This window comes from Balaenoptera borealis (genome assembly GCF_965194805.1).
Source record: "Balaenoptera borealis genome assembly, chromosome: 5".
NCBI classification, from domain to species: Eukaryota; Metazoa; Chordata; class Mammalia; order Artiodactyla; family Balaenopteridae; genus Balaenoptera; species Balaenoptera borealis.
In genome coordinates, this window is record NC_138862.1 from 105,689,732 (window position 1) to 105,705,817 (window position 16,086).

Below are 16,086 nucleotides of genomic sequence, written 5' to 3' on the forward strand. Positions count from 1 at the left end.
TAATCTGCAATTTAAAAGTTTAAAACTATCCTTTAAAATGAGTGCAAATCAGAAATAACTTTCCAAAGAGAGCCTTGTATTTACAACAGGCAACAAACTGTACATTTAGAACTATTTAAATGAGTATTTTAAAATGCTATCCAAAGCAACTGTTTTGTCCAACTGCAATGCAATTAATTTGTGGTAAATTAAAACAAAAACTTAGATTATAAAGATTCAAAGTACCAAGCATTCACATGCCAACTGATGCAATGAGAAAGCAATTTTTCAAAATAACATAGTCACACTTTCTAATACAGTATTAATTTTTAATTTAATATTTTTAATACAGTATTTTAATCCTGAATTTCAAATGAAGACCATTACATTTTATGGCTTAAATTTAAGCTTTAAGCTTATAGCTCAAATTTAGACTAACTCGGTTAGAGTTTGGAGTTTCCTCTCTCCATATGTAAAAATATGATAGACCTGAAATAGATGACAGACCTTTGGAAAACTTACACTGTCAGATTGCTTGCCCTGGTCACAGTCCCACGTCGTTGTTCGCTGGCCTGACCTCTCCATGGTGCTGAAGAGTTACTCTTGCCCATTTGAGAGGGAAGAGTTACTCTTGCCCATTTGAGAGGAAAGAGTTGTTTATTCAAACAGGCTTTGCAAGAAATCCATAAAGGGCTGTCTGTGTTAGCAAGTGAAGTTACCTGAAGAATTTCTGTAACACATACTACAAAGGAGATGCTTTACCCTTCAGTTATCAACCACGATGCTCACGCAGCTCCAAGAAGATTTTGGAACAGAAATCTTCAAGTATTGACAAAAAAGAGGGAGAGATCTTTGGGAGATGAAGTTTGCTGATTTTTCTCAGTGTTCTTCAAATTGAGGGGAAAAAAAGAGAGAAACTACAGGCTACTCAGAGAACAGAGGATTCCAGAAAAGTTCTTGATCTTAATGCAGAAAACAAGCTCCCATTAGTCCAAAGAAGCCAATTCACTTCATTCTATCATTGCATCTATTTTTTGATTAAACAAAAATAAAGCTCAGAATTCCACAAGGCACTGCACACACTATGTAAACAGGTATGCCTCAATCTAGCCCCAGCCTCTGTCTGCTGAAGACTATCACAGCAGAAATCAGGCTCTTGTGGCTTTCACAGATTACCTCTTTCTGAGGCTGAAATGTATAAAGAGCCACATGACACCCAATGATGTCATCTCTAAAGCAGGTCACAGTTGCCGCTGTATGTAGATGGAGTTCTTCTAGTGAGGTGTTTGGCATAGTGATTTTCTTGAAAATCTACTTGCATTAAATAGTGTGGCCTTCTATCAATATACTTAACCCTATCAATACAGTGCCATGAAGAGAAAATCAATTTATTCCTCACAGGTAAAGAAGGGGTTTCCCCTCATGGAGCTCTAAAGGGAACTAGAGGAACTGTAGAGACAGATAGAAACTTCTAAAACGTCTCTCAGAATTTTTAGCATTTAAAAAAATCATTATTTTTTAATGCCAAGCTATGAAGATTGCAAAATAAAAATTAAGGCAACTGTCTTCAACTCCAGACAACATTTTATTTGATGGAATTTAAGAATGTTTCACTGACAAAAAATTTTTACTAACACCTATCTCTGAAAGGATTTGAGTATGTTTTCAAATGTTGGTAGGAAATTTCTTTTACTCATTATTTCTAGATGTTTTTCAGCTCTGAATACAGTAACAAAAGTTTAACTATACGATAGGTAATTTTTACATGTAACTGGTAATAAATAGTATACAAAGATATTTTAAAGAATGTATAATAATGAGAAATATCCGTTTCCATTCTGTGTAGTGTATTTTTCTCTTTCTCAACATGTAGTCACACATCATAACTTAGGATTTTCAGTCATAGTTGACTTTCTTGTCAGCTAATAGTTAAATCATCTAATCTCTCTTCATGCAAACTAAAAATCCTCATAGTCAAAGTGAAGATTAAATTGAAACAAATCTAATCAGTGCCTATTGACTGTATCCTCTTTTAATAAAAACCAAAATGGATCAAACAACAGAAACCTTCCTTGGTGAGCACAGTACTTATACTTTTGAGAAAGAAAAGAACTATAAATTCTAGGAAAACAGAATTTTCAACACAATCAGTGCCACTGGGAAAATTCTATTAAAACAATAATGGGTGTTTTGGTATCAGACCCAGGGAAAATTTGCTTAAGCATCTCCTCAAGGCACATCATTTATGATACAAAAATATCGAGATGAAAATTAGAAAAAATATTGATCACCTGGGTGATCATGTCTGTTTCTTAAAGAAAATTGAATATTTTTGCAATTTCTATAACTCACAGTTTTCTATTCTTTACAATAATAAGGATTACCTAAGACATTAAAAAAAAAAAATACAGAATTCCCAGATACTCTAATTCAAAAGATCTACTGTGGTTCTGGAATCTGTGGGTTTTTTTAAAGCTTTCAAAGTAATTCTTTTGCAGAAAACACTGCAATAATGAATATATTACAATGTATACAATCATATAAAAATCAAGATAAGTACAAAAATATATATGATACTTATCATAATAAAAGGCCAAATGGTTGCTACATGAAGCATCCAATGTTGGAGTTTCCCTTCTTCCCATCTCCTCAGATTTCCATGAGGAAGAAATTTCCTAAATACCCCCAGACTCTGATTTCCACCCTTTAATCCACTCCAGGAAGGTAGAAGGAGTTACCTTAACTGCAGGATTAGGCAAAGGCACTGGCAACCCAACATCATTCTCCCTCCATTTTTAATGGGCTCCACCTCCCTGCACAAGATCTGTGGGTGAGGCTGGCAGTATCTAGTGCTTCCTGTGATTGATAAGATTCCCTAAATCCAAGGTTGAGTAGTAGAAAGCCCAATAGCCACAAGTTCGAATTCCACCCTCAAATCCAGCTTTGACAGGAAATAAAGCTGAGATTTTTATATCCCTCTGCCTAAATCTCTTGCCTTTCAAAATAAGTTTCCAAATCAAGAACAGAAAAGGAATTATTTACTGATTCCCTAAAACCCCATCTTCCAACACTGTTATGTCGTTGACCAGACTTGGTCTTTTTATTTAAACCCTGCTAGCCAGTTAATGTAACAAGTTTTATATGTGAACTAACTTAGTAAAATTTGCATAATACAGCTCTATGATAGAGACCTATAAAAAGGAGATGTCATGTGTAAAAATTTCATTAGAAGCTTTCAAAATACACTGTTCAATTCATTTGAATTTTATAACTGAGCCACTTAGAAGCTCCAGCTCTTGGCACTTTTCTTCAACAACTACTAACTCAAGAATAGTATTTCCCGAAGTGTTCCATGGATCACTAGTCCAATAAGATGTGACTCTTAACGAGTTTCCTGGTCAAAGAAGTTTAGGAGACATGAAAACAGTGATCCCCATCTTGCAAATTCAAAATGTGTATTAGCTTAGTAAGGCTCTAAGAAGTCCTGAAGTAAATAAATTAGCTTATTTCACCCTTCCCCCAATTAACATCTATCAATATCCTATGAGACTAGTATTCCAGGTTCCACATTTTGGGAGATTCTGCTCTAGAAGATGTTTCAGCAGTCAGATTTTTGTTACTAATAATACCTAAACATCTATATAATTAATCAATGAAATGTTATCAAGGATCTCCTCTAAGTTGTCAGTACATCTGTTACAAGAATTGCCAACCATGACTGGGGAATTATGTAAATTCTGCAAGGGCAGAGGTTGTGTGTACTTGGGTGTTCATGTTATCTCCAGTGCTTGGCAAAGGGCCAGCACACAGTAGGCACTCAATATTTGTTGAATGAGTGAACAAATGATGTTGACCTAATCCAAGGATGTGAATAACTCCCCTCCCCACCCAAGATGTCTTATTTACAAAAAGAACATCCTAAAGAGTCTTAGGCCAATGAGCTTTCCAGGAAAAAAAAAGAATACAGTAGTAGATCTCACTCCAGTTCCACCACATCCAATTTCTCCTTGGATCATAAAGCATCTTTCATACTCATTCAAAGAGCGAAACGCTGATTTGTAATGATGAAACTAGATTTTATAACAGAAGGTGAAACTGGGTCTAAACTGGGGATTCAACACTTTATCTCACCTAAGCTGTAGAATTAGGACAGGATCTATGTGAGGACAAATGCTGAGACTGGACTTAAGGAAAACTGCAAAGAGAACAAATTCTTTTTCAACCCTCTTTGTGTAAAGTGAGGTACTTAATGCCTAGATTTTTGCATCTGAATTCCTAGGTTAATGACTTTGAGACCGCTTAGGAGGATTTATTATATTACTGTGGATGAATGAGTTAGTTATCAAATAGGGAATTGTCAATTTTGCATATAATTTTGAACTCAGGAAGTGTTCAATGTTAGCAGTCGCTAAAAAAATTTTTTTTAATCCTCAAACATAAACAACATGCTCATTTTTAAACCTATCAAGAAAAATGTCCTCAAATCATTAAGTCAAAAGGTTGATTTGGAAAAAGGAATCAATATTATCAACCAATATTCAAATACGCAAAGAGGAGAGCACTTGTTGTATAAAGATATTATTTTTTGCTGGAGAGGGTGGAGAAGAGGGAAAATGTAATTTTCCTACACTGTTGGTGGGAATGTAAATTGGTGCAACCACTAAGGAAAACAGTACGGAGGTTCCTCAAAAAACTAAAAATAGAATTGCCATATGATTCTGCAATTCCACTCCTGGGCATATATCCGGAGAAAACTGTAATTCAAAAAGATACATGCACCCCAATGTTTATAGCAGCACTATTTACAATAGCCAAGACATGGAAACAACCTAAATGTCCATCTAAAGATAACTGGATAAAAAAGATGTGGTACAATATATAATGGAATATTACTCAGCCTTAAAAAAAGAATGAAATAATGTCATTTGCAGCAACATGGATGGACCTAGAGATTATCATACTAAGTTTAGTAAGTCAGAAAGAGAAAGATAAATACCATATTATATCACTTATATGTGGAATCTAAAATACGACACAAATGAACTTATCTACGAAACAGAAACAGACTCACAGACATAAAGAGCAGACTTGTGGCTGCCAAGGGAGAGGGGGTGGGGGAGGGATGAACTGGGAGGTTGGGATTAGCAGGTGCAAACTATTATATATAGAATAGATAAACAACAAGGTCCTGCTGTATAGCACAGGGAACTATATTCAATATCCTGTGATAAACCATAATGGAAAAGAATATGAAAAAGAATATATATATGTATAACTGAATAACTTTGCTGTACAGTAGAAATTAACACAACATTGTAAACCAACTATACTTCAATAAAATAAATTTTTTAAAAAACAAGATATTTTGTACAATTCCATTTTATTCAAACTGTAATATATGGTTATGTATTATATAATTTCTAAAACTTTCGAAAAGAAAACATTTGTTCTCTAAGACCCTGGTTTGAAGAAAAGAGAAATGGATTTACCTCTATGTAAATACCAAGAAGTCTTCTCTTTTTATGTATGATTACTATATTCTCTGAACCAAAATTTGGGACAAATAGATTGGCAAAAAAATTGTGCAATTTCAGGATCTGAAAGGCTAGACGTTAGATAGAGCTTGGGTGTTGAAACATTAGAACTCATGGGACCTAAATTTATAACAGCTGGGCATAATACTGTAACTTGTCCCTGACCTGGAAAATCTAGGTTATTAAATTATTAAGTAGCACAAGGCTTACATTCTCTATAATTTTGCAGCTCTCAGGACTGTATTGGGGGGGTGGTCCCAGGAAATCCTCTTTTTAGGGCTTGAGTTTCCTCCCAAAACAAGTACGACTTTGGAAGAAGACTTTCTCCCTTTAGTCACTAAATTTTTCCCGATGTATTTAAAACCTGGAGGTTTTAAATCTCAAAAAGGGCAATAGAACTTGAGGATAATTAAGCATGTTGAATATAGGCGCACCTGCTGTGTCTGGCAGGTAGGAATGGTCCTGGCTTTTGGTGGTGTACTTGGGGAGGTGTGGTAGGTCACCTGGCTGCCCGCTGTTGGCTGCCCAGCTACTCTCACTAAAAGCCAGGACCACTCCAGCAACCCCATAAATATGAGGGTTCCATGGCTTCTCTCCAGGACAATTGGCGCAACAGAGTCTTGAGCTGGCCCAGACCACTGCTCCTGAACCTGCTCAAGAATTATAAGAATTACAGAAACTGCTCAAGGATTACAAGAACTGTAATTCTTCCTGACCAGGAGTGAAACAAGGCTTTGCACTGACCGGCCTGAGAGGTGTAACTCTGTCCTCCCCGCCATGCTGAGGATCCTCCCATCTCTTTTTCCTCAGGTCTGAAGTGAGGAGAATAATCTAGGCTTTCTTCTACTACGTATGTGGGTGTGGTCTCTCAGAAGAGGCCGACTCATTTAGAGGCAAAAGTACTTGCACCTGACTTAAACTTTCGATCTTGAAAATTAGTTTTTAAAGGAGCAACACTAAAATAAATGCTTAATTTATTACTTTTGTAAGTACAGCTCCAATCTCAGAACATACACATGTATACATATATACTCTGAACATATGTATACATTAATATATATATATATACACATATTCTAGGACACAATTTGATTCTCATAGATTCATTCAGTGAATCAGAAACAGGTTCTGTGCATCCCCGGTCCCCTCCGTGCAAATCCGGGTAAAAATTTCACCTCTGCTCTTCACAAGTTTTCCACAGTGTTTTGAAAGCATGGAGTATTTTCAAGAGCGGATTCAGAATTGACTAACATTTACTGAGAGACTTCGGGGTTCCAGGCTCTGTGCTGTTTTACGTATATAGTGCCATTTAATCTTCACAGCAATAACAATCCACCTCTGAGGTGGGTATCATTTTCAGTTTGCAGATGAAGAAGGGTCTCTCAAGGGATACATCTCAGACTCACAAAAAGTGACAGGTTTTAAGTCAGGTCCTCTTACCAAGCCAGGGCCTCATTCCATGAGCCACACTGCCCCCTACAGGCCAGACCATAATAGTATGGGAACCAACGAGAAAAGTGGGCGTGGCAAGGAAGGAAGGCCCAGGCATACGGAATCAATTCAAACCAAATGGGACTAAGAATGTCCCCAAACAATCCAGAGATTTTTCTGGATTTATCTGCAGGGATATGCTAATGATTTTTTAAAAAGTATAAACCTAATGGTTTACAACGTACCGTGCTATAGTTTCTTTCCATGACATCCTATTAAACAAATTACAGGTTTCTTGAAGTTGGGAGCTAAAAGAATAAGTATTCGGTCACACAAAATTGATTAATAAAAAACACAAAGCATTTTCCAGGGTTGTCCTCTATTCAATAACTAATATTTTTATGGTTAAAAAAAAGTTATTCTTTGCTTCTCACTTTGATACCCACAAGTTGCATTTCTTAATAACAGTTGCTATTCAAAGTTGCTATTTCTAAAACAAATTTTTCTGTTACCACATGCCACACTGTGGTATAAGGGAACTTGATATGCACATTGCTAACAAAACTTAATATTATCTTCCCTACTGTTGCTCTGTAATTTGGCATTGAGCAGCTGAGGTTTGAGGTTTTAATCAAAGAGCATTGAATGAGGCAATTTATAAAATCAAATGAGGATTCTTTTTTCAATTATTCCATTCACTGTTTATACCTACTAAATTGTAAAATAGTCTTAGAAATGCATTAATGCACTGGTTATCTCTTTCACTGCTTGACCGTATCTAAATGCAGGCTTACTTTCAAATGGTACAATATAGTAGAATAGTGACCCGTGCAGGCTCCAGCCCAAACAGTAACACAGGGCAAGTTCTCTTTAACTCTCATTTTCATCATCTGTAAAATGGAGATAATAACAGTACCTCCTTCATATGGTCATAGAGAGGATTAAACGAAATAATCCATGGAAAACATTAGCGAAGTGCCTGCCACATAACAAGTGCTCAGCTCTTATTAAGATGAATTTGAGAGCTCATACTGAAACATTACTGTTGCTATTTATTTCACGGCAAAAGTATTCTAAAAACTACATTAACTATTATGCTTGGCCAAAAGAGAACAGGAGCATGCAAAAACTCATTCTCGTCTCAGCACAGGGACGCCCCCAGATCAGGTTGCTGGCTTCCCATGCAGCACATGCCTGGGGCAGACAGCTAGAATGAGCAGTAATTGCAGTTATTATAGGCATGGGGGCAGGTAGAGCAGCTGGCAAGGCCCACGGGTTACGCAAGGGCAGACTGGCCTCCAACTGAGGTTGTGTCAGAGGTTAGTAGAGGGTTAGGATGAGACAGGCAGCTGATCAGATTCGAGAAGACAGACAATGGTCTAGGCAGCAACCGTGATAGATCAAGCGCAGAGAAAGAGGGCTGAGGTTCAACAAGCTGGAGGGGATCTAGTAGAAGTCAGGGGCCTGGAGAATTGCCTAGGGATACACCTCATTGAGAACATTTGACTTGGACTGAAGACTTTTAACCCTGAAGTTCCAAAGGACTTTCTGATTATTAGAGGAAGCTCATCTCTTTATGACAGGCTTAGCCAAGGTGAGCCGGGGGTCATCCTTATCCCCTCCATAAACTTGAGGTCTATTCATCTACTCATCACTGGGTCTGGCAGGCCAGTCAAGGTAGAGCAGAGTCACTTTCCTTTCATGGGGCTGCAACCAACGAAAGATGTAAGAATGAATCTTCTTGAAAGGCCTCAGCTAAGGGATAATCATGGGAGATAATAACAACCTTAGCTAGTTACACCAGCTCCAAACAACCAAGCATAAAGTTTTAAACAATTATGGCTTGGGTATTTTACCTGCCTGACAAACGAGAGGCTTGGGAATGTCCCAACATCTTGTATTTTCATATTTTATTTTGTACATTTAGTGTCACACCATTGCCATCATCAATACCAAAGTTGTTCTTATAATTAATAATCTTACTAGAATTCTGGGCAGGGTCTGCTTGTTTTCTGAAGCTAATTCCAGTAATGTTTTTTGAAACCCTGTTTTGATTCTCACTGTTTCTAGGCAATCAGGAGTGAGCCAGACTTCCACACATGGAATAGGGTCATCTTTGTCCCACGAGCACAGAGATGAAGCGTGATGACGTGGTGGTGGAGCAGGTTGCCACTCCCAGTTTAGTCTGACACACCTTATGGGAAACCAGATTGCTGGGGACACTTGAGGGAGGAAATCTCCTCTATCAAGAAACCCCAGGGAACCTGGAGGCTAGGCTAAATTAAATAAGGTAAAACTGTTAGCAAAGCTGTGCAAAGATATACATAAACATGATGACCCACGAGGGGAAAGAACATGCATTTATGCACAAAAACACTTGAGGTGCTAGAATCAAAGTGGTGTGGCAGCATAAATATAAAGCAAAAATAGATTCTTCCAGAATTTCAATAAGCCAAAAGGATAACTGCCCTAAAGCAACACTAAAACGGTTAGATATCACTAGACGGTTGATATTAGGGCTGAGAAAGTACAAAGGCAGTAGTAAACCCAAACCTTCAACTCACGGGCAGAGTGATTTCTGATACTCAATTTCCATCATTCAAATCCAGTCTTCAGAGTCGTTTAATCTGTACCTTCTACTGACATTCACAGCGAAGGCATCCTAGACACTCAATTTTCACATTCTTTTTCACTCACAAATCACAAGTTAAATACAAACTTTACTGACTCAGACATTTTCCAATGTGGTTCGTGAGCGCCCTCTAGTGATAGTGAGGTCAGTTACGACAACTCACTGCCCCCCAAAATTGTCTTTAAAAAGTGCAGATTCACTAAGGATTCAATTTCTGCTGTCAGCTAAAAATAGATCTTCTGCCACTGTTATTGGCACAGCCATAAGCTGAACTTACTGCTCTCTCTTTAGAATCCATAACTAGATAAAGCCATGAATTAAAGAATATGCAACACAATCATCTGAAAACATTTCAAAGTAACCTTTGCTTGATCCCAATGTGAACGCATTATTTTGGCTGTTGGGAAGGCTTTTTCACAACGGAATAAACATGATTACAAAGTAGTCAAGGAAGATTTTTTTTTTTAAATAATATACTTGTATAGTTCATTTCTCTTCCTAACTTCTTTCAGTACTCCAGTGACAATGGCAACTGATCACAATGGCCAAATCCACACAAATCTGCATTACAATTGCCTGATCATTTATTTCCTAACACATTTGGTGTGTTTTTTTGAAAAGTAAAGGCTTCCATCAGATTCTTTCATTCCTCAGCCCTGTACTCCAGAGTTCTTAAACTGGTGGACCCGGGACAACTGTGGTCTGCACATATGGTCTATTTACATTTAAAATTTTCTTAGTGGTTGCCAACATTTAAAAATCTGGATTTCCAGCATCTTATGAAGAAAATGACCTTTGGCAACATCTTTTCTGTTTACTCACCTGGCAACATACTTGCAGGAGCCGAGGGGGGCTGCGCCTTTAGGTGATGCCTTGGTTCAGTGAGCCAGTCACAACTCAACCCCCATCAGTCACATGGGTTACTTACCTGGTCCCAAAAGCCTTTGAGATGCAACCCCTGAATTCGTGACCCCTTTCAATTCTTCCTGTGAAGGTTCTCTTTAAAATCCTTATAACCAAGCTAATCTTCTATCCTGTTCTCACCACAAAATGCTACTGACACAGACTAAAATGAACACGCTATTATAAAGAAAAGTAAAAAGATGTGCTCCGTAATGGAGGAATGCCAACACACAAACGAGCAGTTTAGGTTGATTTCAAATGCAATCAATTCCCTCAGACTTGATTAAGTTCACTGTGTGTTTATGAATCATGTCTTTGTTTTGAGAGGACAAAACCCTCACCATGTGTTCATGCACAGCAAACAAGCAACTTGTAGATCTATCACAAACCACCTACTCACATCCCAAGATTTCTTTCTTGGAATCAAAGCCCTGGATACCAGGTGATTGGCCAACCAAGTCATGAAAAGGAGACATGCACTCACAGGTGTGCTGCTGTCCGAGAAGGTGTTCATGCTCACGGAGCTGCTCAGCTTGTCTGAGGACACGGAAGGTGGGGATGGGCTCCTCTTCTCCACGGGATCCTGCCGCTGCAGATACTCGCGCCACGCTCGCTGAATGCTGCCAAAAAACAACAACAAAAAAAACAGCGCACACACCGTCACTCCCTGGCCACACACTCGGCAAAGCATAAGGAATCTGAAGGAATTGGCTATGGGGACGGGGAAACTGACACACCTAGAACGTGACACGGGAAATCAGAAGACCTGGACTGTCTATGTTACTGGTTCGACTTTTACAGACTTGCCTAAGCTCAATCAGTCTCCAAGAATCAACTTAGTCAGAAAAAGTCATCCATCAAAGTGAAACTAGTTTGCACATGTAAATGTACATGCTTTGATTTATGGGACACAAAATCTTTCAACTTCTCATCCTTTTTTCAAATGAGAATAATAAATAGGCTGACGTATCACTTATTCATTCACTCAATACATCATTGTTGAAGGACCATTCTGTGCCAGGGTCAGCGCTTTGCTCTGGACAGAGACTACAGGGCCGCTCTAGCGGGGGCCATTCACAAAGACCTCAAGGTGAGGGGTGTTCTGTGGTGTTAGACAGTGTAGTCTGCGTGGCCAAATGCAGTGGCCCTGCTCCGGGCACATGTCAGATAAGAGGCCTACGGTCATGGATTTTACATACTGTGGAAGGAAACTGGTGTTGTATGATAAATAAACAAAGAAATGGACAGAGAAGACAAAATATTTGAAAGTATTATGTACTATTCAGAAAATTAAAGTAACCCTTGATTAGGTGGCTTCTTGAGATTTCACCCAAGGAAGCTCTTTATTTCCTGTGATTATTATCCCAAAAGTGTCATCTTCTGATTTGGATAATAGAAACCTCTTCTTTGTGAAAGCTAAGTGATTTCTTTTTCCATTTGAACTAGCTTCTAATCTTTGAGATTAAGATCTAGATTTCCACATGTAATCAGGGAACAGAATCTATTTTCTCCTGGGGGTTAGCCTGACATGAAGACCAACTGTCAGGGTTCAGCTTTTTAGAATAGTTTTAAATGGTTTCACTGATTCTATCACCATCTCTTTTTGACTTCTGGAAGCCTCTGATTTTCTATAATTCTTCCACATACAACCAAAGTCACTAAAGGTGTTTCTGTGTAAACAAACTGATTTATTTTCATTTGGCTAGAACGGTTCAAAGACCATCAGTTCTCAACAGCCAGAGGATATAAAGAACACGTTAATGCTACCACATTATTGAATTTGTATGTGTTCCCTAATTTATTAAGGCTCTGTGAGTTATAATGCTCAAGGAAAAGTCCAGAAGCTACAGTGAAACAACCTTGGGATCAGAGGCCAATTTCCCTGAAACTATGAACCTTCAGCTTCTGGGGCCCTTACTGAGAGGCCAGAAGCTTCTTGCCTTGGGTCATATGTGGTCACTATTTTCTTATGCAATGTCTGCTCAAAATGCACCCTTATTTATTTATTTTCCTTTGGTCTAAAGATTTTAAACAGAATCTCAGAGAGGGTCCTGTAAGATTATGTGCCTGAATTTGGTAATCCCGTTGTTTCTTCTGGGATCCATTTTATTAAGGGAGTATCGCATTTTGGCCAGCTGATTTCCACGCCATCCAAAGTGCTTGAAGCTTTGGGCAACTCCCAGAGCCCTGCTGACAAGTTCTGCCACTTTACGGCACCTAAAGCCTGTAAACCTGCGCATAAGGGCTTAAAAACGTGTGACATTTTTTAAGTAATTTAAAAAATAGAAAATACTGACAACCCATAAGATATCCACAAGTTTATAGGACTACAGGTATTCCTCTCCCAGCCCCCCTCCCTTTTTAATTGCCTTGATTATTCAGAAAATATAGGAAGAAAATGTAGTAGGCATTTGAGACATTACAATTTAGCTTGTTGAACACCAGGGGGCAGCGTGACACCTTTAAAAAACAACGATGCTGGGCAAAACCCAGGTGAGGTCTGCAAAGAATTTAAAGCATCCCCTTCCCCATCCTAGTTCTATGGAATCTGGAAAGTGACATATAAGTTTTCATTAAGTCAGAGATTAAAAAGACAATATTCTTTCCTTCCAAGTAGATGGATATCCTCTTCTTGTTTTAATTGACAAGAAAATGTGATAATATTAAATACGTTTAAAATGTGTATTAAAATCAGCTAAGCCCACTCGCTGCCTTAATACAGAAGCTATTTTAATTTTTGGATATTTACCTTACTATCCTTGTCTACATATATGAAAACAATTTTACTTAGTTGAAAGCATACTACACGATATTTCATTCTTTTTTAAAATTTCGGGGTCAAAAAAGAGAGGCCAGTCATGTCATACAAGGCTATTACTCTAAATTGCTACATTGTTTTTTTTAATGGTGGAGCCATGCTACTCTCTGAATCATATAAAAGTGTTTACATTACACACGAACTCCCCTTTGACGACACTGATGTGACATTCATAGGTTAAATTAGTCTAATATTAGCTCTCGGAATACCATCTCTAAATGCTATTTTACTGTACTAGGGAACTGAAACAAAATGTAGAAGCATTTGTCCTTCGGTCAAAGGGAATCACTTCTCATCTTCTCATCCTAGCTTTACCACAATTCCTACTCACCAGTCTCCTTTACGGCTGCAGAGTAAACCCTGAGCACCAACTACCTTGACATTCGTACTTCTGAAACTAAGCAGTGCCATCAGTATAATGCTTTAAAAAGCTGGTCGCAGTAAGGGAGCACATTTTGTGTGTTCCTACATTTTGAATTATAAATAAGGTATAGAAGTTTACTTCAAAAGAGATGATAAATACATTTTTCAATTTCCTTGCCAGGTCAATTCCAATTTATCTTCTCTCAGCTCAGGGATGGCATAATCGCTTGCCTCTGCCCTTTCGTTATATATCCTCAGCAGTTGTATGGTGCAGGTGGCTCCCTCCTGCACTCACAACTACTTGGGACTCACAGCTTGTGCTGTTCTGGTTGTCACTGGATGTCCTCACATAGAAGAGTAGAAGAGAGGGCTCTGTGAGAGCTGGCATGCTTAGAGGAGGTTTGAGGGAGTCCTGGTTACTTTAATTAGCTTTCAAGGATGGATGGGATTTAGATTGCTAGGGAGGAAGAGGAAAGACCTCTGGACAAAGGCATGGAAGGGAGGGTACCAGGCAGGATGCAGAACGGTCCCAGAAAAGAGTGGTACGGCATGAGGGTATGAAGACAGGAAGAGGATCCTGATGTCGCCCCGGGCCAGGCTGGGGAAAGACTGAGCAGTACCTGCCCCTTGTGAGGGGGAACCCCCATCCTGGCACAACTGGTAGTTGCCAGACCCTCAACTTTTCAAAGACAGTCAGAAATCTGGATTCATCTGTGAAAGTTACTAGTTCTTAAATGTTACTAAATAGTTGTTAAAATTTCAAAATACATTATTACCCAAGTAATCTGAATTTGAGGATGGGGAAAAAAGGGCACCATCAAAGAGGACACAAGTCTGAGTATCTTGGGAAACAACAGCTAATTACTTATAGCTCTTTTTGTGTGTATTCTCCCACACAATCCTTACCACAAGTGGGCTATGGGAAAGACTCTTTTATTATCATAGAGGTAGGTTTTGCCTGCCCACCATTAACTTCTCCTTCTCTTGGTTCCAGCACTCATTTTCCCTTGAGGACCCACCAACCCTCAACCAATGAGCTATGGATGGGGCAGATCCTACCCCTCCACTGTAGAGAGCAGCCCGTGAGCTGGGGCTGAACAACCAGAGGGCAGTGACTGGTTCATGGATGCTCACATGGCTCAAGTCGGGCAGTGAGAGGCTGCAGAGAAAGAAGCCCCCTCCTGCACCTGGAGCTTTTCAGCTGGTAGCATATAAGCCTAGAGCTGTCCGTGACCACTTTGCCACAATGCTGGGAGAGAAGCAATAATGTAGAGAGAGGAGCTTACAGAAGAAGAAGACAAGAGATGCCTGATGACCTTGCTTGAAACACATTAGCCCCCGGGTGTTTCTGTTAGGTGATCTAATAAAATCTCTTTTTATACACAAGTTAGTTTGAGTTGAGTTTCTGTTACTTGCAACCAACAGTCCTGACCAAGTTCTGGGGGACAAGATGAGAACTGACTGACGTAACACTTGAACCAGTTTCCCCTGTCTCCCCATAACATTGTACTCCCTCCTTATGGTTTGGCAAAAGGAAGAAATGAAGTAGGAGCAAGATGATGGGTTTGGCTTGTCACATAGTGACTTTGAGTAGGTAAGTAGAACCCCTATTTGTTTAAGTCTCTGTTAGTTAAATTTTCTACATGCAACTAAAATATACCCTAACAGATTTGCCATATTTGTATTATTTGGTGTCTGCCCCAACACTGTATCTTGATACAGACCTGCCCAAATGCCAGGAAAGGGTCACTGAAGGCACTAGGCAGGTTTCCCACAGCATTTGCCCATAAATCTAGGCTGCTTCCCCTCCCCCCAGTTTCTGCCCAGTTTGTAACTCCTGGCTTCGGCTCCCTACTTTGACTGTTGGTACTTCCTAAGCATCACAGAGTTGTGTTCTTCTGGATCTTCCTGCAGGTTTCTTCACCAACACCTATGACCACCTTGACTTTCAACAACACCCAACTCCCTCACAGATGGAAATTTGGGCCACTTGGGTCTTGGCTCTGTAATGCTCTTTTCTTTGTGAAGACTGAGAAAGCACTTCAAAAATAAGGCACACAGAGTCGACTGAGTCTACGAGTGAGAACAGTAGCTCTGGGAGGTATTAACCACTCAAAAACAAGAGTTATCAGATTAGCCTGGTCCAGATACCTCTTTTCCAATGAGTCCTATTCCTCCACTAGGTTGTGAAGCCCTTGAGGGCAGTGACCATGTGTATAGTGACCATCACATCTATACAGTTCTAGGAATATGGTAAGTTGGTGATCAACAAATATATTCTCCAAAGATTGTGTCCCAGAAATAGCTCAGTAAATGCTCAAGGCAGAAAAAGTTTTACCTCATGAGGAAGTGTGGTTATAAACAAGTGTGTTTACTGAATTCTTCAGCTCTGTGACTTCGGTTTGGTACTTTCTTATATTTTCTGT

General features: G+C 39.1%; 1 protein-coding gene and 1 long non-coding RNA gene across 2 annotated transcripts in view; both read right to left on the reverse strand.

Annotated features, from left to right (window-relative positions):
* Positions 1-16,086, reverse strand: part of LOC309629842 — a 701,738-nt gene that overhangs the window by 220,699 nt on the left and 464,953 nt on the right. The window lies entirely within an intron of this gene.
* The window catches only part of IQCJ (IQ motif containing J), a 58,566-nt gene continuing 42,821 nt past the window's right edge, over positions 342-16,086 (reverse strand). The window contains exon 3 of the mRNA XM_082394264.1: positions 342-11,099. Coding sequence (XP_082250390.1) covers positions 10,817-11,099 — 283 coding nt within the window. The 3' untranslated portion in view covers positions 342-10,816. The remainder of the gene's footprint in view (positions 11,100-16,086) is intronic.